Below are 27,303 nucleotides of genomic sequence, written 5' to 3' on the forward strand. Positions count from 1 at the left end.
TCCCCGCTCCTCCCCGGAGCGCTCGCTACACTTCCCTCACTGCAGCACCCCGGTCGGTTCCACGGACCCGGGGCGCTGCGTTACCACCTCCAGCCGGGATGCGATTCGCGATGCGGGTAGCGCCCGCTCGCGATGCGCACCCCGGCTCCCGTACCTGACTCGCTCCCCGTCAGTTCTGTCCCGGCGCGCGCGGCCCCGCTCCCTAGGGCGCGCGCGCGCCGGGTCTTTGCGATTTAAAGGGCCACTGCACCGCTGATTGGTGCAGTGGTTCCAATTAGTGTTTACACCTGTGCACTTCCCTATATCACCTCACTTCCCCTTCACTCCCTCGCCGGATCTTGTTGCCCTAGTGCCAGTGAAAGCGTTCCTTGTGTGTTCCTTGCCTGTGATTCCAGACCTTCTGCCGTTGCCCCTGACTACGATCCTTGCTGCCTGCCCCGACCTTCTGCTACGTCCGACCTTGCTTCTGTCTACTCCCTTGTACCGCGCCTATCTTCAGCAGCCAGAGAGGTTGAGCCGTTGCTAGGGGATACGACCTGGTCACTACCGCCGCAGCAAGACCATCCCGCTTTGCGGCGGGCTCTGGTGAAAACCAGTAGTGACTTAGAACCGATCCTCTAGCACGGTCCACGCCAATCCCTCTCTGGCACAGAGGATCCACCACCTGCCAGCCGGCACCGTGACAGTAGATCCGGCCATGGATCCCGCTGAAGTTCCTCTGCCAGTTGTCGCTGACCTCACCACGGTGGTCGCCCAGCAGTCACAACAGATTGCGCAACAAGGCCAACAGCTGTCTCAACTGACTGTTATGCTACAACAGTTACTACCACAGCTCCAGCAATCATCTCCTCCGCCAGCTCCTGTACCTCCTCCGCAGCGAGTGGCCGCTTCTGGAATACGACTATCCTTGCCGGATAAATTTGATGGGGACTCAAAGTTTTGCCGTGGCTTTCTTTCCCAATGTTCATTACACTTGGAGATGATGTCGGACCAGTTCCCCACCGAAAGGTCTAAAGTGGCTTTCGTAGTCAGCCTGCTGTCTGGAAAAGCCCTGGCTTGGGCCACACCGCTCTGGGACCGCAATGACCCCGTCACTGCCTCTGTACACTCCTTCTTCTCGGAAATTCGAAGTGTCTTTGAGGAACCTGCCCGAGCCTCTTCTGCTGAGACTGCCCTGTTGAACCTGGTCCAGGGTAATTCTTCCGTTGGCGAGTATGCCGTACAGTTCCGTACCCTTGCTTCAGAATTATCCTGGAATAATGAGGCACTCTGCGCGACCTTTAAAAAAGGCCTATCCAGCAACATTAAAGATGTTCTGGCCGCACGAGAAATCCCTGCTAACCTACATGAACTCATCCATCTTGCCACTCGCATTGACATGCGTTTTTCCGAACGGCGTCAGGAGCTCCGCCAGGATATGGACTCTGTTCGCACGAGGCGTTTCTTCTCCCCGGCTCCTCTCTCCTCTGGTCCCCTGCAACCTGTTCCTGTGCCTCCCGCCGTGGAGGCTATGCAGGTCGACCGGTCTCGCCTGACACCCCAAGAGAGGACACGACGCCGCATGGAGAATCTCTGCCTGTACTGTGCTAGTACCGAACACTTCCTGAGGGATTGTCCTATCCGTCCTCCCCGCCTGGAAAGACGTCCGCTGACTCCGCACAAAGGTGAGACAGTCCTTGATGTCTACTCTGCTTCTCCACGTCTTACTGTGCCTGTGCGGATGTCTGCCTCTGCCTTCTCCTTCTCTGCTGTGGCCTTCTTGGACTCAGGATCTGCAGGAAATTTTATCTTGGCCTCTCTCGTCAACAGGTTCAACATCCCGGTGACCAGTCTCGCCAGACCCCTCTACATCAATTGTGTAAACAATGAAAGATTGGACTGTACTATACGTTTCCGCACGGAGCCCCTTCTAATGTGCATCGGATCTCATCATGAGAGGATTGAACTGTTGGTCCTCCCCAATTGCACTTCTGAAATCCTTCTTGGACTTCCCTGGCTTCAACTCCATTCCCCAATCCTGGATTGGTCCACTGGGGAGATCAAGAGTTGGGGGCCCTCTTGTTCCAAGGACTGCTTAAAACCGGTTCCCAGTAAACCTTGCCGTGTCCCTGTGCTTCCTCATGTAACCGGTCTCCCTAAGGCCTATATGGACTTTGCGGACGTTTTTTGCAAAAAACAAGCTGAGACTCTACCTCCTCACAGGCCTTATGATTGTCCCATTGACCTCCTCCCGGGCACTACTCCACCCCGGGGCAGAATCTATCCTCTGTCCGTCCCAGAGACTCTTGCCATGTCTGAATACGTCCAAGAAAATTTAAAAAAGGGCTTTATCCGTAAATCCTCCTCTCCTGCCGGAGCCGGATTTTTCTTTGTGTCCAAAAAAGATGGCTCTCTACGTCCTTGCATTGACTACCGCGGTCTTAATAAAATCACGGTTAAGAACCGCTACCCCCTACCCCTCATCTCTGAACTCTTTGATCGTCTCCAAGGTGCCCATATTTTTACCAAACTGGACTTAAGAGGTGCTTATAATCTCATCCGCATCAGAGAGGGGGATGAATGGAAAACGGCATTTAACACCAGAGATGGACACTTTGAGTATCTGGTCATGCCCTTTGGTCTATGCAACGCCCCTGCCGTCTTCCAAGACTTTGTTAATGAAATTTTTCGTGATCTCCTATACTCCTGTGTTGTTGTATATCTGGACGATATCCTGATTTTTTCTGCCAATCTTGAAGAACACCGCCAGCATGTCCGTATGGTTCTTCAGAGACTTCGTGATAATCAACTCTATGCCAAAATAGAGAAATGTCTGTTTGAATGCCAATCTCTTCCTTTTCTAGGATACTTGGTCTCTGGCCAGGGACTACAAATGGACCCAGATAAACTCTCTGCCGTCTTAGATTGGCCACGCCCCTCCGGACTCCGTGCCATCCAACGTTTTTTGGGGTTCGCCAATTATTACAGGCAATTTATTCCACATTTTTCTACCATTGTGGCTCCTATTGTGGCTTTAACAAAAAAAAATGCCGATCCCAAGTCTTGGCCTCCTCAAGCGGAAGACGCCTTTAAACGACTCAAGTCTGCCTTTTCTTCGGCTCCCGTGCTCTCCAGACCTGACCCATCTAAACCCTTCCTATTGGAGGTTGATGCCTCCTCAGTGGGAGCTGGAGCTGTCCTTCTACAAAAAAACTCTTCCGGGCATGCTGTTACTTGTGGTTTTTTTTCCAGGACCTTCTCTCCGGCGGAGAGGAACTACTCCATCGGGGATCGAGAGCTTCTAGCCATTAAATTAGCACTTGAGGAATGGAGGCATCTGCTGGAGGGATCAAGATTTCCAGTTATTATTTACACCGATCACAAGAACCTCTCCTACCTCCAGTCTGCCCAACGGCTGAATCCTCGTCAGGCCAGGTGGTCTCTGTTCTTTGCCCGATTTAATTTTGAAATTCACTTTCGGCCTGCTGATAAGAACATTAGGGCCGATGCTCTCTCTCGTTCCTCAGATGCCTCTGAAATTGAACTCTCTCCTCAACACATCATTCCTCCTGACTGCCTGATTTCCACTTCTCCAGCCTCCATCAGGCAAACTCCTCCAGGAAAGACCTTTGTTTCTCCACGCCAACGCCTTGGGATCCTCAAATGGGGTCACTCCTCCCATCTCGCAGGTCATGCGGGCATTAAGAAATCTGTGCAACTCATCTCTCGCTTCTATTGGTGGCCGACTCTAGAGACTGATGTGGTGGACTTTGTGCGAGCCTGCACTATCTGTGCCCGGGATAAGACTCCTCGCCAGAAGCCCGCTGGTTTTCTTCATCCTCTACCTGTCCCCGAACAACCTTGGTCTCTGATTGGTATGGATTTTATTACTGACTTACCCCCATCCCATGGCAACACTGTTATTTGGGTGGTCGTTGATCGATTCTCCAAAATGGCACATTTCATCCCTCTTCCTGGTCTTCCTTCAGCGCCTCAGTTGGCTAAACAATTTTTTGTACACATTTTTCGTCTTCACGGGTTGCCTACACAGATCGTCTCGGATAGAGGCGTCCAATTTGTGTCTAAATTCTGGAGGGCTCTCTGTAAACAACTCAAGATTAAATTAAATTTTTCTTCTGCATACCATCCTCAATCCAATGGACAAGTAGAGAGAATTAACCAGATCTTGGGTGACTATTTACGACATTTTGTTTCCTCCCGCCAGGATGACTGGGCAGATCTTCTACCTTGGGCCGAATTCTCGTATAATTTCAGAATCTCTGAATCTTCCTCCAAATCTCCGTTTTTCGTGGTGTACGGCCGTCACCCTCTTCCCCCCCTCCCTACCCCCTTGCCCTCTGGTCTGCCCGCTGTGGATGAAATTTCTCGTGATCTTTCCACCATATGGAAAGAGACCCAAAATTCTCTCTTACAGGCTTCTTCTCGCATGAAGAGATTCGCAGATAAGAAAAGAAGAGCTCCTCCCATTTTTTCCCCTGGAGACAAGGTATGGCTCTCCGCTAAATATGTCCGTTTCCGTGTCCCGAGCTATAAGTTGGGACCACGCTATCTTGGTCCTTTTAAAGTTTTGTGTCAAATTAATCCTGTCTCTTACAAACTTCTTCTTCCTCCTTCTCTTCGTATCCCTAATGCCTTTCACGTCTCTCTTCTTAAACCTCTCATCCTCAACCGTTTTTCTCCTAAATCTGTTCCTCCCACTCCTGTCTCCGGCTCCTCGGACATCTTCTCTGTCAAAGAGATCTTAGCCTCAAAAAAGGTCAGAGGAAAAACTTTTTTTTTAGTGGATTGGGAGGGTTGTGGTCCAGAAGAGAGGTCCTGGGAACCTGAGGACAATATCCTGGACAAAAGTCTGATCCTCAGGTTCTCAGGCCCCAAGAAGAGGGGGAGACCCAAGGGGGGGGGTACTGTTACGCCGAGCGCTCCGGGTCCCCGCTCCTCCCCGGAGCGCTCGCTACACTTCCCTCACTGCAGCACCCCGGTCGGTTCCACGGACCCGGGGCGCTGCGTTACCACCTCCAGCCGGGATGCGATTCGCGATGCGGGTAGCGCCCGCTCGCGATGCGCACCCCGGCTCCCGTACCTGACTCGCTCCCCGTCAGTTCTGTCCCGGCGCGCGCGGCCCCGCTCCCTAGGGCGCGCGCGCGCCGGGTCTTTGCGATTTAAAGGGCCACTGCACCGCTGATTGGTGCAGTGGTTCCAATTAGTGTTTACACCTGTGCACTTCCCTATATCACCTCACTTCCCCTTCACTCCCTCGCCGGATCTTGTTGCCCTAGTGCCAGTGAAAGCGTTCCTTGTGTGTTCCTTGCCTGTGATTCCAGACCTTCTGCCGTTGCCCCTGACTACGATCCTTGCTGCCTGCCCCGACCTTCTGCTACGTCCGACCTTGCTTCTGTCTACTCCCTTGTACCGCGCCTATCTTCAGCAGCCAGAGAGGTTGAGCCGTTGCTAGGGGATACGACCTGGTCACTACCGCCGCAGCAAGACCATCCCGCTTTGCGGCGGGCTCTGGTGAAAACCAGTAGTGACTTAGAACCGATCCTCTAGCACGGTCCACGCCAATCCCTCTCTGGCACAGAGGATCCACCACCTGCCAGCCGGCACCGTGACATATATACGGCACTTACAGGTATATACTCTATATTATATTCGGGCACTTACAGGTATATACTGTATATATTATATACAGGCAATTACAGGTATATACTGTATATATTATATACGGCACTTACAGGTATATACTGTATATATTATATACGGGCACTTACAGGTATATACTCTATATTATATTCGGGCACTTACAGGTATATACTGTATATATTATATTTATGCACTTACAGGTATATACTGTATATATTATATACGGGCACTTACAGGTATATACTGTATATATTATATACGGCACTTACAGGTATATACTGTATATATTATATTCGGGCACTTACAGGTATATACTGTATATATTATATACGGGCACTTACAGGTATATACTCTATATTATATACGGGCACTTACAGGTATATACTGTTTATATTATATACGGGCACTTACAGGTATATACTCTATTATATTCGGGCACTTACAGGTATATACTGTATATATTATATACGGGCACTTACAGGTATATACTCTATATTATATTCGGGCACTTACAGGTATATACTGTATATATTATATTCGGGCACTTACAGGTATATACTGTATATATTATATATGGGCACTTACAGGTATATACTCTATATTATATACGGGCACTTACAGGTATATACTGTTTATATTATATACGGGCACTTACAGGTATATACTGTTTATATTATATACGGGCACTTACAGGTATATACTGTTTATATTATATACGGGCACTTACAGGTATATACTCTATATTATATTCGGGCACTTACAGGTATATACTGTATATATTATATTCGGGCACTTACAGGTATATATTCTATATTATATATGGGCACTTACAGGTATATACTGTATATATTATATACGGGGCACTTACAGGTATATACTTTATATATTATATTCGGGCACTTACAGGTATATACTCTATATTATATACAGGCACTTACAGGTATATACTGTATATATTATATTCGGGCACTTACAGGTATATATTCTATATTATATACGGCACTTACAGGTATATACTCTATATTATATTCAGGCACTTACAGGTATATACTGTATATATTATATACGGCACTTACAGGTATATACTGTATATTATATACAGGCACTTACAGGTATATACTGTATATATTATATTCGGGCACTTACAGGTATATACTCTATATTATATACAGGCACTTACAGGTATATACTCTATATTATATACAGGCACTTACAGGTATATACTGTATATATTATATTCGGGCACTTACAGGTATATATTCTATATTATATGGCACTTACAGGTATATACTCTATATTATATTCGGGCACTTACAGGTATATACTCTATATTATATACGGGCACTTACAGGTATATACTGGATATATTATATTCGGGCACTTACAGGTATATATTCTATATTATACACGGCACTTACAGGTATATATTCTATATTATATACGGCACTTACAGGTATATACTCTATATTATATTCGGGCACTTACAGGTATATACTGGACTCGTTGCCGCCGATGTCCGGGGACTGAAGCTTCTGCACTAAGATGATGATTATTCCGACAAACAGGACGAAGTTGATCTGTTGGACAAAGTGAGAATTGAAAAGAAGAAACATTATTGGATTTTCTCGGTTTCTCGGAGACTTATTATCACATTCTTATGACCGTGAGAGGAGGAGTAATGATTGCGGCCGTAGAGCGCGGTGCCCAAGACATCGCAATGCTTCTGCAGTAGTGCGGCAGGATGTATAGACATAGGATAGAAGCTGCACGGCTTGGGATTGTTTTTCTATTATGGCTTATATTCATAAATGTATCATATACCAAAAATATATCATATACTATATATACATACATATATATATATATCTATATCTATGTTTTTAGCTCCACCCACTACAAACAGGGCCATGAAATCCAGCAGCCAAGCAACAGCCATAGATAGACATTGGCGGAAGAATGCGTCAAGCTTCTTTTATACAGGCAATGAACTGAGATTAGGAGAAGCCCCTTTAAAGGGGTACTCCGGCCCTAAGACATCTTATCCCCCTCCCAAAGAATAGGGGATAAGATGTCTGACCGCGGGGTTCCCCCGCAATATTGCATTTGGCACCCACCTCTTTGAGCTGCATGCCGCGCTGCCAGCTCACAAACTGCCAGGTGCCGACCATGGGATGGAGAATCGTGATGTCAGGACTCCGCCCCCGTGTGACGTCACACCCCCTGCCCCCGCTATGCAAGTCTATGGGAGGGGGCGTTTTGGCCGTCGCGCCCCCTCCCATAGACTTGCATAGCGGGGGTGATGCGTGATGTCACGATTCTCCAGCCCCGTGGTCGGCACCCGGCAGTTTGTGAGCTGGCAGCGCGGCGTGCAGCTCAGAGAGGTGGGTGCCGGATGTAAGATTGCGGAGGACCCCAGCGGCGGGACCCCCACGGTCAGACATCTTATCCTTATATTCTTTGGATAGGGGATAAGATGTCTTAGGGCCGGAGTACCCCTTTAAGAGAGTGCTCCTAATCTCAACTTCTAACCTGTATAAAAGACACCTGGGAGCCAGAAATCTTGCAGATTGATAGGGGGTCAAATACTTATTTTACTGATTAAAATGCAAATCAAGTCACAACTTATTTGAAATGCGTTTTCTGGATATTTGTTGTTATTCTATCTCTCAATGTACAAATAAACCGCCTGTACCCATTGGACCCGGCCAGGCTGCACATGTTGTTCTCAGATCAGGCAAGAGTTTCCGGCCCGGGCCAATCGGCAGCTAGAAGGGGTTATTTGTGGTCACCTGAGCCTTTCTAGATGGCTGCTAATTCTACTTCTACTTTGTCTCTGTATGTAATCAACTGGTGCCAGAAAGTTAAGCAGATTTGTAAATTACTTCTAAAAAAAAATCTTAATCCTTCCAGTACTTATCAGCTGCTATATGCTCCACAGGAAGTTCTTTTCTTTTTGAATTTCCTTTCTGTCTGACCACAGTGCTCTCTGCTGACACCTCTGTCCATGTCAGGAACTGTCCAGAGCAGGAACAAATCCCCATAGCAAACCTCTCCTGCTTTTCTAGTTAGTCTAGTGTGAAGTGTTGCATCCTGAGCTACACTGCTCAAAAAAATAAAGAGAACACTTACACAACACAATGTAACTCCAAGTCACTGACACTTGTGTGAGATCCCACTGTCCACTCAGGAAGAACACTGATTGATAATCAATTTCATATGCTGTTGTGCAAATGGAACAGACAACAGGTGGAAATTATAGGCAATTAGCAAGACACCTCCAATAAAGGAGTGGTTCTGCAGGTGGTGACCACAGACCACTTCTCAGTTCCTATGCTTCCTGGCTGATGTTTTGGTCACTTTTGAATGCTAGCGGTGCTTTCACTCTAGTGGTAGCATGAGACGGAGTCTACAACCCACACAAGTGGCTCAGGTAGTGCAGCTCATCCAGGATGGCACATCAATGTGAGCTGTGGCAAGAAGGTTTGCTGTGTCTGTCAGCGTAGTGTCCAGAACATGGAGGCGCTACCAGGAGACAGGTCAGTACATCAGGAGACATGGAGGAGGCCGTAGGAGGCAACAACCCAGCAGCAGGACCGCTACCCCCGTCTTTGTGCAAGGAGGAGCAGGAGGAGCACTGCCAGAGCCCTGCAAAATGACCTCCAGCAGGCCACAAATGTGCCTGTGTCCACTCAAACAGTCAGAAACAGACTCCATGAGGGTGGTATGAGGGCCCGACGTCCACAGGTGGGGGTTGTGCTTACAGCCCAACCCCGTGCAGGATGTTTGGCATTTGCCAGAGAACACCAAGATTGGCAAATTCACCACTGGTGGCCTGTGCTCTTCACAGATGAAAGCAGGTTCACACTGAGCACATGTGACAGACGTGACAGAGTCTGGAGACGCCATGGAGAACGTTCTGCTGCCTGCAACATCCTCCAGCTTGACCGGTTTGGCGTTGAGTTAGTAATGGTGTGAGGAGGCATTTCTTTGGGGGCCGCACAGCCCTCCATGTGCTTGCCAGAGGTAGCCTGACTGCCATTAGGTACCGAGATGAAGTCCTCAGACCCTTTGTGAGACCATATGCTGGTGCGGTTGGGTTCCTCCTAATATAAGACAATGCTAGACCTCATGTGGCTGGAGCAGGGCCGGATCATCATTTAGCGCTGATGGAGCACCTGCTCCGGGCCCCGTGCCCGCAGGAGCCCCCGTCACATTCGGGACATCCCTGCGGGCTGCTCAGTAGCAGATCGGGGCCCCCCCGATAGCCCGGCCACGGTCACTTTAAAACAGTGACCAGCGGTGGCTCCTGTGGGCCCGCCCCGGACTCCTGCTTTTTCTATATTTCATATTCCCTTACCTGGCCACACTCGGCAGGCTCAGGTGATGCGTCGGGTCATGTGGGCTGTGACGAGTGACGTCTCCTGCGGCTCCTCTGCACAGCGTCAGAGACGTCACTCCTCATTTCCGCCAGCCGCGCCGCTACAGGGCATAATTAAGTGCTCCGTCCTCCAGGCAGCCTTAATCTGGCCCTGGGCTGGAGTGTGTCAGCAGTTCCTACAAGAGGAAGGCATTGATGCTATGGACTGGCCGCCCGTTCCCCTGAATCCGATTGAGCACATCTGGGACGTCTCGCTCCATCCACCACAGACTGTCCAGGAGTTGGCGGATGCTTTAGTCCAGGTCTGGGAGGACATCCCTCAGGAGACCATCCTCCACCTCATCAGGAGCATGCCCAGGCATTGTAGGGAGGTCATACGGGCACGTGGAGGCCACACACACTACTGAGCCTCATTGGGACTTGTATTAAGGACATTACATAAAGTTGGATCAGCCTGTAGTGGAGTTTTCCACTGTGATTTTGAGTGTGACTCCATATCCAGACCTCCAGGGGTTAATACATTTGTTTTCCATTGATAATTTTTGTGTGATTTTGTTGTCAGCGCATTCAACTATGTAACGAGGAAAGTATTTCATACGATTAGTTCATTCATTCAGATCTACGACGTGTTATCACAGGGTTCACTTTAGTTTTTTTGAGCAGTGAATATAGTGTCTGACCTCAGTTAAAGGGGTACTCCGCTGAAAATATCTTATCCCCTATCCGGCAGCACCCGGAACACTGAAGCTTGCAGCTTCTGCATTCGTTATGTCACGCCACGCCCCCTTTATTCATGTCTATGGGAGGGGGCGTGACGTGAATGGAAGGGGTGTGGTGGCTGGCATGGCCACTGAATGACAGGTGTGCCGCATCGGAGATCATGGGGGTCCACAGTGGCGGGACCCCCGCAATCAGACATCTTTTCCCCTATTCTTTGTATAGGGGATAAGATGTTTTCCGCGGGGAACCCCTTTAGCCTTCCATCCCCTGCATTCCTGGTTTAGTCCCGCCATTACATATTTCTAGTTGTCCGTTTTTGTTATCATTACCATTCTTACCGTATCTGTCTTTCGCTTTATACCTGCTGCCATGTTTTCCTGATATCTATTTGTAACTACTTTGCATTTTTGCTGTTATTTAGTGTCCTGCTTCCCTGTCTGTTTTAGTTGATAACCTTTCATATCCTGACCTGTGTCACTGACCTTGTACTCTTATTTTGACCATGCTGCCCCTGCACTTCAGTCAGCAGAGGGACTGGTGCCCAGTTGTAGAGCCGCCGCTTAGGGCGTCTATGCAAGTAGGTAGGGAAAGCGGTTCTGAGATAAGCTCAGTGAGCACTCTTCCCTGATGTCATGGTCACGCCCCCTCAATGCAAGTCTATGGGAGGGGGCGTGGCGGCCGTCACACACCCTCCCATAGACTTGCGTTGACGGGGCATGGCTGTGACGTCACGAGCCTCCGCCTTGCATCGCCAGTCATCCAGCACGAAGTGAAGTTCGCTCCGTGCACTGGATGTCTGGGGTCCCGCAACTGGGGTCCTTTGGATAGGGGAGAAGATGTCTAGGGGCAGAGTACCTCTTAAATATAATAGACTGATCATTTCTTTGTATTTTTCCACCATAATAATTTTTGAGGGACACATAATAACCCATCGTACAACTCAAACACAACATTTTTGCCATCCATGTAAATCCCAACGTACCATGATGGAGCCGATGACAGGACCTTTAATCACCCACCAGAGGGCCACATTATTGTTCATTTCCCAGCAGCTGAAAAAACATAAAAAGCCCAATACAATTAACTTATATCATAACAATTATAACAGTAGAAGTCATGTATACAGCCAGATTGGTTTGTATTGGACAGCGCCCCCTCTAGTTGCCCATTGTGACCAATATGAAGGTTTTAAACATGGTAAAACTCCCAAACTCCTTGGAGCCAGTTGTCCATTCGGAAGCTCTCTCTGCTGTACGACAACCACTGTGTGCGTCATTAAATTATGGGATCGGTCCGTAGTGGCTCATGTTACGGGATCCTCCAACCAACGCGGAAGTAGTTTCCTTTCCCGATCCCATAATTTTATGACGCGTTTCAACTCTCACCATCCCCAATGTTCTAATTTTCTGGTCAGTTTCCTAGACCGATTGGCATTGAGAGTTTATATTTATCTTGATAACTGATCTATGATCTAAGAAAAATATCAAAATCATGTTTTTTTTGGTTTTGTCTTTTCACCTTCTCAGACTGTTCTATTCTAAGATGCTTGTGGTGGCTGAATAAATCTCATACGTACCCTTGGTCATCGAAGTGAAGTCTTAGGACGGCCCATATGGTCACACAGATCAGGGGGGTCCCTAAGGGAGAGGAAAAAGCTGTCAGTGAAGATGTAAAATATTTTATAGATCCGATTGCGTATAAAGGAGAAACTGATCGCTCCATCACCTGTCGCTCCATCACCTGTGTCACCAGGACGTCTGTCAAGTGTTACCAAGGAAAAAAACCTAACTGAAGGCGGCCATACACCCCGATGACCCAAACAATATCTACCCCACCTCAGGCCTCTTGTGTATATTAAAGAAGCACTCCGGAATATTCTTTTTTTACTTACATGCAACACAAGCTATTATTATAGAATAATGTAAAGGTTCTTGTGTATTCCTTGTGCTTACCTGTTTTAGCTGATGAGATTATATTACCCCATCAGTGGGTGGAGCCAAGATATTATATTACCCATCACTAGATGGAGCCAAGATATTATATTACCCCATCAGTGGGTGGAGCCAAGATATTATATTACCCCATCACTAGATGGAGCCAAGACATTAAATCACCCCATCACTAGATGGAGCCAAGATAATATATTACCCCATCACTAGATGGAGCCAAGACATTAAATCACCCCATCACTAGATGGAGCCAAGATATTATATTACCCCATCAGTGGGTGGAGCCAAGATATTATATTACCCATCACTAGGTGGAGCCAAGATATTATATTACCCATCACTAGATGGAGCCAAAATATTATATTACCCCATCAGTGGGTGGAGCCAAGATATTATATTACCCATCACTAGGTGGAGCCAAGATATTATATTACCCATCACTAGATGGAGCCAAAATATTATATTACCCCATCAGTGGGTGGAGCCAAGATATTATATTACCCATCACTAGATGGAGCCAAGATATTATATTACCCCATCACTAGATGGAGCCAAGACATTAAATCACCCCATCACTAGATGGAGCCAAGATAATATATTACCCCATCACTAGATGGAGCCAAGACATTAAATCACCCCATCACTAGATGGAGCCAAGATATTATATTACCCCATCAGTGGGTGGAGCCAAGATATTATATTACCCATCACTAGGTGGAGCCAAGATATTATATTACCCATCACTAGATGGAGCCAAAATATTATATTACCCCATCAGTGGGTGGAGCCAAGATATTATATTACCCATCACTAGGTGGAGCCAAGATATTATATTACCCATCACTAGATGGAGCCAAGATATTATATTACCCATCACTAGATGGAGCCAAGACATTAAATCACCCCATCACTAGGTGGAGCCAAGATAATATATTACCCATCACTAGATGAAGCCAAGATAATATATTACCCCATCACTAGATGGAGCCAAGATATTATATTACCCATCACTAGGTGGAGCCAAGATATTATATTACCCCATCCCTAGATAAAGCCAAGATATTATATTACCCCATCACTAGATGGAGCCAAGACATTAAATCACCCCATCACTAGATGGAGCCAAGATATTATATTACCCATCACTAGGTGGAACCAAGATATTATATTACCCAATCACTAGATGGAGCCAAGATAATATATTACCCATCACTAGGTGGAGCCAAGATATTATATTACCCATCACTAGGTGGAGCCAAGATACTATATTACCCATCACTAGATGGAGCCAAGATAATATATTACCCCATCACTAGATGGAGCCAAGATATTATATTACCCATCACTAGGTGGAGCCAAGATATTATATTACCCATCACTAGATGGAGCCAAGATATTATATTACCCATCACTAGATGGAGCCAAGACATTAAATAACCCCATCACTAGGTGGAGCCAAGATAATATATTACCCATCACTAGATGAAGCCAAGATAATATATTACCCCATCACTAGATGGAGCCAAGACATTAAATCACCCCATCACTAGGTGGAGCCAAGATATTATATTACCCATCACTAGGTGGAGCCAAGATATTATATTACCCATCACTAGGTGGAGCCAAGACATTAAATCACCCCATCACTAGGTGGAGCCAAGATATTATATTACCCATCACTAGGTGGAGCCAAGATATTATATTACCCATCACTAGGTGGAGCCAAGATACTATATTACCCATCACTAGATGGAGCCAAGATAATATATTACCCCATCACTAGATGGAGCCAAGATATTATATTACCCCATCACTAGATGGAGCCAAGATATTATATTATCCCATCACTAGATGGAGCCAAGATATTATATTACCCCATCACTAGGTGGAGTCAAGATAATATATTACCCATCACTAGATGGAGCCAAGATATTATATTACCCCATCACTAGATGGAGCCAAGATATTATATTACCCATCACTAGGTGGAGCCAAGATATTATATTACCCCATCACTAGATGGAGCCAAGATATTATTTTACCCCATCAGTGGGTGGAGCCAAGATATTATATTACCCCATCACTAGATGGAGCCAAGATATTATATTACCCATCACTAGGTGGAGCCAAGATATTATATTACCCCATCACTAGATGGAGCCAAGATATTATATTACCCCATCACTAGGTGGAGCCAAGATATTAAATCACCCATCACTAGATGGAGCCAAGATATTATATTACCCATCACTAGATGGAGCCAAGATATTATATCACCCATCACTAGATGGAGCCAAGATATTATATTACCCATCACTAGATGGAGCCAAGATATTATATTACCCATCACTAGATGGAGCCAAGATATTATATTACCCATCACTAGATGGAGCCAAGATATTATATTACCCATCACTAGATGGAGCCAAAATATTATATTACCCCATCAGTGGGTGGAGCCAAGATATTATATTACCCATCACTAGGTGGAGTCAAGATATTATATCACCCATCACTAGATGGAGCCAAGATATTATATCACCCATCACTAGATGGAGCCAAGATATTATATTACCCCATCACTAGATGGAGCCAAGATATTATTTTACCCCATCAGTGGGTGGAGCCAAGATATATTACCCATCACTAGGTGGAGCCAAGATATTATATCACCCATCACTAGATGGAGCCAAGATATTATATTACCCATCACTAGATGGAGCCAAGATATTATATTACCCATCACTAGGTGGAGCCAAGATATTATATTACCCATCACTAGATGGAGCCAAGATATTATATTACCCATCACTAGGTGGAGCCAAGACATTAAATCACCCCATCATTAGGTGGAGCCAAGATATTATATTACCCATCACTAGATGGAGCCATTCAGATAAAAAGAACAGAGGCGCCAAATACATCCGCACGTAGACTGGAGTGAGCAAAGTGGTGGTGATTATGGCGGCCAAGATATTGATACAGGTCACTAACCACACCAGACAGTACCTCACCTGATATATACTATAGCTTAGATACCCCAGCACACCAGACAGTACCTCACCTGATATATACGATAGCTTAGATACCCCAGCACACCAGACAGTACCTAACCTGATATATACTATAGCTTAGATACCCCAGCACACCAGACAGTACCTCACCTGATATATACTATAGCTTAGATACCCCAGCACACCAGACAGTACCTCACCTGATATATACGATAGCTTAGATACCCCAGCACGTCAGACAGTAGTGCACATAATTGGCTTACATACATCAGCTGACCAGACAGTATCCCACATCATAGCCTTAGATACATCAGCACAGTAAACGGTATCACACATCATAGGCTCAGATATAGTGGCAGTGCTGACCATATCCCATATGACAGACTTCAAAAAGCTGCTTACCAGTCAGTATCACACATAATAAGCTTAGATACAGTGGCTCAGCAGACAGTATCACACATGACAGCTTAAGATACATAGCTCAGCAGATACTATCACTCATAAAAAACTTAGATACAGCAACTCAGCAGCAAACACTATCACACATGGTAGGATTGGATACTCTGCTAAGGATATAACACACAAAAGGCTTAGATACAGTATCTCAGGAGACATTCTGCATGACAGGCTTAGGTACAGTGACTCAGCAACGCTGTTTCATAAATGATAGGCTTAGATACACAGGAACAGTAAGCAGTAACACAAGTGATAGGGTTAGATACACCAGCTCAGCAGACAATATCACACAAGACCGGCTTAGATACAGTTTCTCAAAAGACAGTGTTAGGCATGATAGGCTTAGATATAGTGACTCTGCTGCACAGTATCACACGATAGGCTTAGATACACAGGAACAGTAAACAGCATCATATATGATAGGCTTAGATACACAGGCACAGAAAACAGTATCACACACGATAAACTTAGATACACAGGAACAGTTAATCGCATGACACATCATGGGCTTAGATACACAGGAACAGTAAACTGTTTCACACATGATAGGCTTAGATACACCAGCTCATCAGACAATATCACACATGATAGGCTTAGATACAATGGCTCATAAGACAATATCGACACACCACAGGCTTAGATACAATGGCTCATAAGACAATATCGACACACCACAGGCTTAGATACAATGGCTCATAAGACAATATCGACACACCACAGGCTTAGATACAATGGCTCATAAGACAATATCGACACACCACAGGCTTAGATACAATGGCTCATAAGACAATATCGACACACCACAGGCTTAGATACAATGGCTCATAAGACAATATCGACACACCACAGGCTTAGATACAATGGCTCATAAGACAATATCGACACACCACAGGCTTAGATACAATGGCTCATAAGACAATATCGACACACCACAGGCTTAGATACAATAGCTCATAAGACAATATCGACACACCACAGGCTTAGATACAATGGCTCATAACACAATATCGACACACCACAGGCTTAGATATAGTATCTCAGAATACAGTCTCAGACATAATATGTTTAGTTGTAGTGACTCAACAGCACAGTGTCACACATCATAGGCTTAGATACACAGGCACAGTAAATAGTATCACACATCATAGGCTTAGATACAAAGGCACAGTAAATAGTATCACACATCATAGGCTTAGATACACAGGCACAGTAAATAGTATCACACATCATAGGCTTAGATACACAGGCACAGTAAACAGTATCACACATCATAGGCTTAGATACACTGCAACGGTAAACAATATCACCTATGATAGACTTAGATACACAGGAACAGTAAATAGTTTCACACATCATAGGTTTAGATACACAGGCACAGTAAACAGTATCACACATTATAGGCTTAGATACACAGGCACAGTAAACAGTATCACACATCACAGACTTAGATACACTGCAACGGTAAACAATATCACGTATGATAGACTTAGATACACAGGAACAGTAAATAGTTTCCCACATCATAGGCTTAGATACACAGGCACAGTAAACAGTATTACACATCATAGGCTTAGATACACAGGCACAGTAAACAGTATCACACATCATAGGCTTAGATACACTGCAACGGTAAACAATATCACGTATGATAGACTTAGATACACAGGAACAGTAAATAGTTTCACACATAATTGGCTTAGATACACAGGCACAGTAAACAGTATCACACATCATAGGCTTAGATACACAGGCACAGTAAACGGTATCACACATCATAGGCTTAGATACACCGCCACGGTAAACAATATCACGTATGATAGACTTAGATACACAGGAACAGTAAATAGTTTCACACATAATTGGCTTAGATACACAGGCACAGTAAACAGTATCACACATCATAGGCTTAGATACACAGGCACAGTAAACGGTATCACACATCATAGGCTTAGATACACCGCCACGGTAAACAATATCACGTATGATAGACTTAGATACACAGGAACAGTAAATAGTTTCACACATCTTAGGCTTAGATACACAGGCACAGTAAACAGTATCACACATCATAGGCTTAGATACACAGGCACAGTAAACAGTATCACACATCATAGGCTTAGATACACTGCAACGGTAAACAATATCACATATGATAGACTTAGATACACAGGAACAGTAAATAGTTTCGCACATCTTAGGCTTAGATACACAGGCCCAGTAAACAGTATCACACATCATAGGCTTAGATACACCGCAACGGTAAACAATATCACGTATGATAGACTTAGATACACAGGAACTGTAAATAGTTTCACACATCATAGGCTTAGATACACAGGCACAGTAAACAGTATCACACATCATAGACATAGATACACCGCAACGGTAAACAATATCACGTATGAGACTTAGATATACAGGACAGTAAATAGTATCACACATCTTAGGCTTAGATACACAGGCACAGTATCACACATCATAGGCTTAGATACACCGCAACGGTAAACAATATCACGTATGATAGACGTAGATACACAGGAACAGTAAATAGTTTCACACATCGTAGGCTTAGATACACAGGCACAGTTAACTGTATCACACATCATAGGGTTAGATACACCGCAATGGTAAACAATATCACGTATGGTAGACTTAGATACACAGGCACAGTAAACAGTATCACACATCATAGGCTTAGATACACAGGCACAGTAAACAGTATCACACATCATAGGCTTAGATACACAGGCACAGTAAACAGTATCACACATCATAGGCTTAGATACACAGGCACAGTAAACAGTATCGCACATCATAGACTTAGATACACAGGCACAGTAAACAGTATCACACATCATAGGCTTAGATACACAGGCACAGTAAACAGTATCGCACATCATAGGCTTAGATACACAGGCACAGTAAACAGTATCACACATCATAGGCTTAGATACACAGGCACAGTAAACAGTATCGCACATCATAGGCTTAGATATACAGGCACAGTAAACAGTATTGCACATCATAGACTTAGATACACAGGCACAGTTAACTGTATCACACATCGTAGGCTTAGATACACAGGAACAGTAAATAGTTTCACACATCATAGGCTTAGATACACAGGAACAGTAAATAGTTTCAAACATCATAGGCTTAGATACACAGGCACAGTAAACAGTATCACACATCATAGGCTTAGATACACAGGCACAGTAAACAGTATCACACATCATAGGCTTAGATACACAGGCACAGTTAACTGTATCACACATCATAGGCTTAGATACACAGGCACAGTAAACAGTATCACACATCATAGGCTTAGATACACAGGCACAGTAAACAGTATCACACATCATAGACTTAGATAGACAGGCACAGTAAACAGTATCGCACATCATAGGCTTAGATACACAGGCACAGTAAACAGTATTGCACATCATAGACTTAGATACACAGGCACAGTTAACTGTATCACACATCGTAGGCTTAGATACACAGGAACAGTAAATAGTTTCACACATCATAGGCTTAGATACACAGGAACAGTAAATAGTTTCAAACATCATAGGCTTAGATACACAGGCACAGTAAACAGTATCACACATCATAGGCTTAGATACACAGGCACAGTAAACAGTATCACACATCATAGGCTTAGATACACAGGCACAGTTAACTGTATCACACATCATAGGCTTAGATACACAGGCACAGTAAACAGTATCACACATCATAGGCTTAGATACACAGGCACAGTAAACAGTATCACACATCATAGACTTAGATAGACAGGCACAGTTAACAGTATCGCACATCATAGGCTTAGATACACAGGCACAGTAAACAGTATTGCACATCATAGACTTAGATACACAGGCACAGTAAACAGTATCACACATCATAGACTTAGATACACAGGCACAGTAAACAGTATCACACATCATAGGCTTAGATACACAGGAACAGTAAATAGTTTCAAACATCATAGGCTTAGATACACAGGAACAGTAAATAGTTTCAAACATCATAGGCTTAGATACACAGGCACAGTAAACAGTATCACACATCATAGGCTTAGATACACAGGCACAGTAAACAGTATCACACATCATAGGCTTAGATACACTAGAACACTGCTCCACTTCTGTCAGATGATGTATCTCCAGACACACAATGTATAATGCGTTCTCAGTGATGAGAGGAGTCACATTATAAAGGAGACTCAAGGATGAAACACAAAACAAAAAAACAAAAAATAAAAAAAAGCTTTAGCGCCGCCCGATGATGAAAACGCTGAAGATGAAACGCGGCGAGGCCGCCATGAGAGCCGCGGCACCCGATCCTTTGAAATGTAAAAGCTGGAAACCAAAGGCGACACCGGAATAAATTGTCCGAGATGGAATCGGCTCTTCTGATGGGAAACGTGCAATTAAAATGCAAATGAATGTCGCGCAGCGGCGCGGCGGCCCGGACGCCCTCTACCCCCTGAATTATTTAACGCCGCTCTCAGAACACGTGCCGAAACACAAGGTAAAAATTTCATCACCGACCCGTAAAAAAAATAAAAATAAATCCTATGTAGATCAAATGTTATTACTGACGGTGAGCAAGGGGTTAATTTTATATCATGTCTTTTCCTTTATATTAAGTCTTAATCTGGGAGGAATCGACAGATCCATCGTATTTGGTTGATGAATAGAGACTGACACTTAATACCTGTTGCAAAACTACAATTCCCAGCATGCCCGGACAGCCGAAGGCTGTCCGGGCATGTTGGGAGTTGTGGTTTTGCAACAGCTGGAGGCACCCTGGTTTCGAAATACTAGCATCTAGCGATTGTTACAATGTATCAGCATACTTGTACAGCTTAGATACCCCAGATCCTCACACAGTATCTATACAGTCATGGCCGTAAATGTTGGCACCCCTCAAATCTTCCTATAAAATGAAGTATTTCCCACAGGAAAGGATTGCAGTAACACATGTTTTGCTATACACATGTTTATTCCCTTTGTGTATATATATAGATCTCCTCTCCTCTGTATATATATATATATAGATCTCCTCTCCTCTGTATATATATATATATAGATCTCCTCTCCTCTGTATATATATATATATATATATTGCAGTAACACATGTTTTGCTATACACATGTTTATTCCCTTTGTGTGTATTGGAACTAAACCAAAAAAGGAGGAAAAAAAGCAAATTGGACATAATGTCACCAAACTCCAAAAATGGTCTGGACAAAATTATTGGCCCCTTTCAAAATTATGGATGAATAAGATTGTTTCCAGCATGTGATGTTCCCTTATACTCACCTGGGGCAAGTAACAGGTGTGGGAAATATAAAAATCACACCTGAAAGCAGATAAAAAGGAGAGAAGTTCACTTAGTCTTTGCATTGTGTGTCTGCGTGTGCCTCACTAAGCATGGACAACAGAAAGAGGAGAAGAGAACTGTCTGAGGACTAGAGAACCAAAATTGTGGAAAAATATCAACAATCTCAAGGTTACAAGTCCATCTCCAGAGATCTAGATTTGTCTTTGTCCACAGTGAGCGACATTATCAAGAAGTTTACAACCCATGGCACTGTAGATAATCTCCCTGGGCGTGGACGGAAGAGAAAAATTGATAAAAGGTGTCAACGCAGGATAGTGCGGATGGTGGATAAGCAGCCCCAAACAAGTTCCAAAGATGTTCAAGCTGTCCTGCAGGCTCAGGGAGCATCAGTGTCAGCGCGAACTATACGTCGACATTTAAATGAAATGAAACGCTATGGAGGAGACCCAGGAGGACCCCACTATGGAGGAGACCCAGGAGGACCCCCCTATGGAGGAGACCCAGGAGGACCCCGCTATGGAGAAGACCCAGGAGGACCCCACTATGGAGGAGACCCAGGAGGACCCCACTATGGAGGAGACCCAGGAGGACCCCACTATGGAGGAGACCCAGGAGGACCCCACTATGGAGGAGACCCAGGAGGACCCCACTATGGAGGAGACCCAGGAGGACCCCACTATGGAGGAGACCCAGGAGGACCACACTACGGAGGAGACCCAGGAGGACCACACTATGGAGGAGACCCAGGAGGACCCCACTATGGAGGAGACCCAGGAGGACCCCACTATGGAGGAGACCCAGGAGGACCCCGCTATGGAGGAGACCCAGGAGGACCCCACTATGGAGGAGACCCAGGAGGACCCCACTGCTGACACAGAGACATGAAAAAGCAAGACTACATTTTACCAAAATGAACTTGAGTAACCAAAATCCTTCTGGGAAAACGTCTTGTGGACAGATGAGACCACGATAGATCTTTTTGGTAAAGCAAATCATTCTACTGTTTACCGAAAACAGAATGAGGCCTACAAAGAAAAGAGCACAGTACCTACCGTGACATATGGTGGAGGTCAGTGATGTTTTGGGTTGTTTTGCTGCCTCTGGCACTGGGGGCCTTGAATGTGTACAAGACATCATGAAATCTGAGGATTACCAATGGATTTTGGGTCGCACTGTACAGCCCAGTGTCAGAAAGCTGGGTTTGTGTCCGAGATCTTGGGTCTTCCAGCAGGACAATGACCCCAAACATACGTCAAAAAGCCCCAGAAATGGATGACAACAAAGCGCTGGAGAGTTCTGAAGTGTCAGCACTGAGTCCAGATCTAAATCCCATTGATCACCTGTGGAGAGATCTTATAGTTACTGTTGGGAAAAGGCGCCGTCCAATAAGAGACCTGGAGCAGTTTATAAAGGAAGAGTGGTCCAACATTCCGGCTGAGAGGTGTAAGAAGCTTATTGATGGTTATAGGAAGAGTGGTCCAACATTCCGGCTGAGAGGTGTAAGAAGCTTATTGATGGTTATAGGAAGAGTGGTCCAACATTCCGGCTGAGAGGTGTAAGAAGCTTATTAATGGCTATAGGAAGAGTGGTCCAACATTCCGGCTGAGAGGTGTAAGAAGCTTATTGATGGTTATAGGAAGAGTGGTCCAAAATTCCGGCTGAGAGGTGTAAGAAGCTTATTGATGGTTATAGGAAGCCACTGATTTCAGTTATTTTTTACAAAGGGTGTGCAACCAAAAATTATGTTAAGGGGCCAATAATTTTGTCCAGACCATTTTTGGGAGTTTGGTGACATTATGTCCTATTTGCTTTTTTCCCTCCTTTTTTGGTTTCGTTCCAATACACACAAAGGGAATAAACATGTGTATAGCAAAACACGTGTTACTGCAATTCTTTCCTGTGAGAAATACTTCATTTTCTAGAAAAATATCAGGGGGGCCAACATTTACGGCCATGACTGTACATAAGCTGACCAGACAGTATCTCACATCATAGCCTTAGATACATCAGCACAGCAAACAGTATCAGACATCATCGGCTTAGATATAGTGGCACTGCTGGCCATTTCCCATATGACAGACTTGAAAACAGCTGCAAACCAGACAGTATTGACCATGATAAGCTTAGATACAGTGGTTCAGCAGACATTATCACACATCATAAGCTTAGATACAGCGGTTCAGCAGACAGTATCACACATAACAGCCTAAGACACACAGCTCAACAGATAGTATCACGCATAAAAACTTAGATACACTAGTTCAGCAGACAATATCACACATGATAAGATTAGATACACTCCTCAGGATCTAATAGGACACACAACAGGCTTAGATACAGTATCTCAGAAGATATTTTCAGGCATAATAGGCTAAGGTATAGTCAGCAAAGTGTCACACATTATAGGCTTAGATACATAGGAACAGTAAACAGTATTGATTGCACATGATAGGCTTAGATACAGAGGTGCAGTAAACAGTATCACACATGATAGCCTTAGATACACCAGCTCTGCAGACATCAGCATTGAATAGAATGCCAGACTTACAGTGTAGACTGACATTTAAAGGGGTACTCTGCTGCTCAGCATTTGGAACAAACTGTTCCGAGCGCTGGAGCTGGCGCCGGGAGCTCTTGACGTAATAGCCCCGCCCCCTCATGACGTCACACCCCACCCCCTCAATGCAAGTCTTTGGGAGGGGGCGTGACAGCCGTCACGCCCCCTCCCATATACTTGCACTGAGGGGGCGGGGCTATGACATGACAAGCTAGCAGCGCCGACTTCAGCGCACGGAACAGTGTTTTCCAAATGCTGAGCAGAGGAGTACCCCTTTAAACCTTTTGCAAAATGACAACTAACAGCATGTCCAGAAAGCTAACAGCTGTACAGGCATGTCGGGTGTTGTAGTTTTGAAACAGCTGGAGGCACACTGGTTGGGAAATACAAGTATATATTAGAACACATACCCCATCCGATTATTGTGTACCAATAGAAATATCTTCTCTCTGGAAAAAACGTTTCCACCAGGAGTGTGAAGAGGTAAAGTCCTTCTATGAAGAGCCAGAAGTAGTTGGACATGACGCAGTAGTGAAAAAAAACCATCACAGCTTTACATTCCACCTGCAAATATAAAAATAACGTATAAAATATTGTCGACCGGTCACAAAATGTGTCACTGAGTTAGTATAAATAGGATTTAAGGAGATCCTTGCTCCTCATGGGCGGAGCTACCAATCTGAGGAGCTCAAGAATTCAATTCTACCACTGATCCTTTTCAGAAACTGTCACCAAACTGAGATGCAAATTAGCTTTCCTCTAGAAGGAAGAACCTGGCAAGGGTCCTAACTGGCAAGAGAATGTAGTTGAGTTAAAGCGGTATTCCAGGAAAAAAAATGTTTTTATATATTAACTGGCTCCAGAAAGTTAAACAGATTTGTAAATGACTTCTATTAAAAAATCTTAATCCTTCCAATAATTATCAGCTGAAGTTGTTCTTTTCTGTCTGGCAACAGTGCTCTCTGCTGACATCTCTGCTTGTCTCAGGAACTACAGTGAGTAGAAGAGGTTTGCTATGGGAATTTGCTTCTACTCTGGACAGTTCTCTGAGAAGTAATTTACAAATCTGTTTAACTTTCTGGAGCCAGTTGATATATAAAAAAACGTTTTTTCCTCGAATACCCCTTTAGTTTGCATACTTTTTCCCCATAAAGCATTACCTGAAAACAGAACTATATGCATCAACTGTGTTACTTAGTTTTGTGGGTGGCAGGTCCAGGAAAAGTCCTGGTTGTTCCTTCTTCTTCCATGTAAGAATTATGGAGACCTCTGAGTTCTATGGAGCTTTCAGTGCAGCAGAAATGTTTTGTCCCCTTCCCCAGATCTGTGCCCCCACACAATCGTGTCTCTGAGCTCTACAGGCATTTCTTTCCACCTCATGGCTCGGTGTTTGCTCTGATATACATTGTCAGCTGTGAGACCTTATATAGACAGGGCTGTGCCTGAGCTCTACAGGCAGTTCTTTCCACCTCACGGCTTGATGTTTGCTCTGATATACATTGTCAATTGTGAGACCTTATATAGACAGGGCTGTGCCTGAACTCTACAGGCAGTTCTTTCCCCCTCATGGCTTGGTGTTTGCTCTGATATACATTGTCAGCTGTGACACCTTATATAGACAGGGCTGTGTCTGAGCTCTACAGGCAGTTCTTTCCCACTCATGACTTGGTGTTTGCTCTGATATACATTGTCAACTGTCAGACCTTATATAGACAGGGCTGTGTCTGAACTCTACAGGCAGTTCTTTCTCCCTCATGGCTTGGTGTTTGCGCTGATATACATTGTCAGCTGTGAGATCTTATATAGACAGGGCTGTGTCTGAGCTCTACATGCAGTTATTTCCTCCTCATGACTTGGTGTTTGCTCTGAAATACATTGTCAGATGTGAGACCTTATATAGACATGGCTGTGTCTGAGCTCGACAGGCAGTTCTTTCCCCCTCATGTCTTGGTGTTTGCTCTGATATACATTGTCAGCTGTGAGACCTTATATAGACAGGGCTGTGTCTGAGCTCTACAGACAGTTCTTTCCCCCTCATGGCTTGGTGTTTGCTCTGATATACATTGTCAGCTGTCAGACCTTATATAGACAGGGCTGTGTCTGAGCTCTACAGGCAGTTCTTTCCACCTCATGACTTGGTGCTTGCTCTGATATACATTGTCAGCTGTGAGACCTTATATAGACAGGGCTGTGTCTGAGCTCTACAGGCAGTTCTTTCCTTCTCATGGCTTGGTGTTTGCTCTGATATACATTGTCATCTGTCAGACCTTATATAGACAGGGCTGTGTCTGAGCTCTACAGGCAGTTTTTTCCACCTCATGACTTGGTGTTTGCTCTGATATACATTGTCAGCTGTGAGACCTTATATAGAGAGGGCTGTGTCTGAGCTCTACAGGCAGTTCTTTCAACCTCATGGCTTGGTGTTTGCTCTGATATACATTGTCAGCTGTGAGACCTTATATAGACAGGGCTGTGTCTGAGCTCTACAGGCAGTTCTTTCCCCCTCATGGCTTGGTGTTTGCTCTGATATACATGGTCAGCTGTGAGACCTTATATAGACAGGGCTGTGTCTGAGCTCTACAGGCAGTTCTTTCCTTCTCATGGCTTGGTGTTTGCTCTAATATACATTGTCAGCTGTCAGACCTTATATAGACAGGGCTGTGTCTGAGCTCTACAGGCAGTTCTTTCCACCTCATGACTTGGTGCTTGCTCTGATATACATTGTCAGCTGTGAGACCTTATATAGACAGGGCTGTGTCTGAGCTCTACAGGCAGTTCTTTCCTTCTCATGGCTTGGTGTTTGCTCTGATATACATTGTCATCTGTCAGACCTTATATAGACAGGGCTGTGTCTGAGCTCTACAGGCAGTTTTTTCCACCTCATGACTTGGTGTTTGCTCTGATATACATTGTCAGCTGTGAGACCTTATATAGAGAGGGCTGTGTCTGAGCTCTACAGGCAGTTCTTTCAACCTCATGGCTTGGTGTTTGCTCTGATATACATTGTCAGCTGTGAGACCTTATATAGACAGGGCTGTGTCTGAGCTCTACAGGCAGTTCTTTCCCCCTCATGGCTTGGTGTTTGCTCTGATATACATGGTCAGCTGTGAGACCTTATATAGACAGGGCTGTGTCTGAGCTCTACAGGCAGTTCTTTCCTTCTCATGGCTTGGTGTTTGCTCTAATATACATTGTCAGCTGTGAGACCTTATATAGACAGGGCTGTGTCTGAGCTCT

General features: G+C 44.8%; 1 protein-coding gene across 8 annotated transcripts in view; it reads right to left on the reverse strand.

The window, feature by feature from the left end:
- ADCYAP1R1 (ADCYAP receptor type I) overlaps positions 1 to 27,303 on the reverse strand; it is a 279,625-nt gene that overhangs the window by 31,672 nt on the left and 220,650 nt on the right. For all 8 annotated transcript variants that reach the window (XM_056518828.1, XM_056518825.1, XM_056518826.1 and 5 more), the window contains 4 exons: positions 24,477 to 24,630; positions 12,315 to 12,375; positions 11,721 to 11,790; positions 7,126 to 7,217 (listed from right to left, as the gene is read on the reverse strand). In XM_056518828.1, the coding sequence (XP_056374803.1) occupies positions 7,126 to 7,217; positions 11,721 to 11,790; positions 12,315 to 12,375; positions 24,477 to 24,630 (377 nt within the window). The remainder of the gene's footprint in view (positions 1 to 7,125; positions 7,218 to 11,720; positions 11,791 to 12,314; positions 12,376 to 24,476; positions 24,631 to 27,303) is intronic.

This window comes from Hyla sarda, chromosome 5, assembly GCF_029499605.1.
Source record: "Hyla sarda isolate aHylSar1 chromosome 5, aHylSar1.hap1, whole genome shotgun sequence".
NCBI classification, from domain to species: Eukaryota; Metazoa; Chordata; class Amphibia; order Anura; family Hylidae; genus Hyla; species Hyla sarda.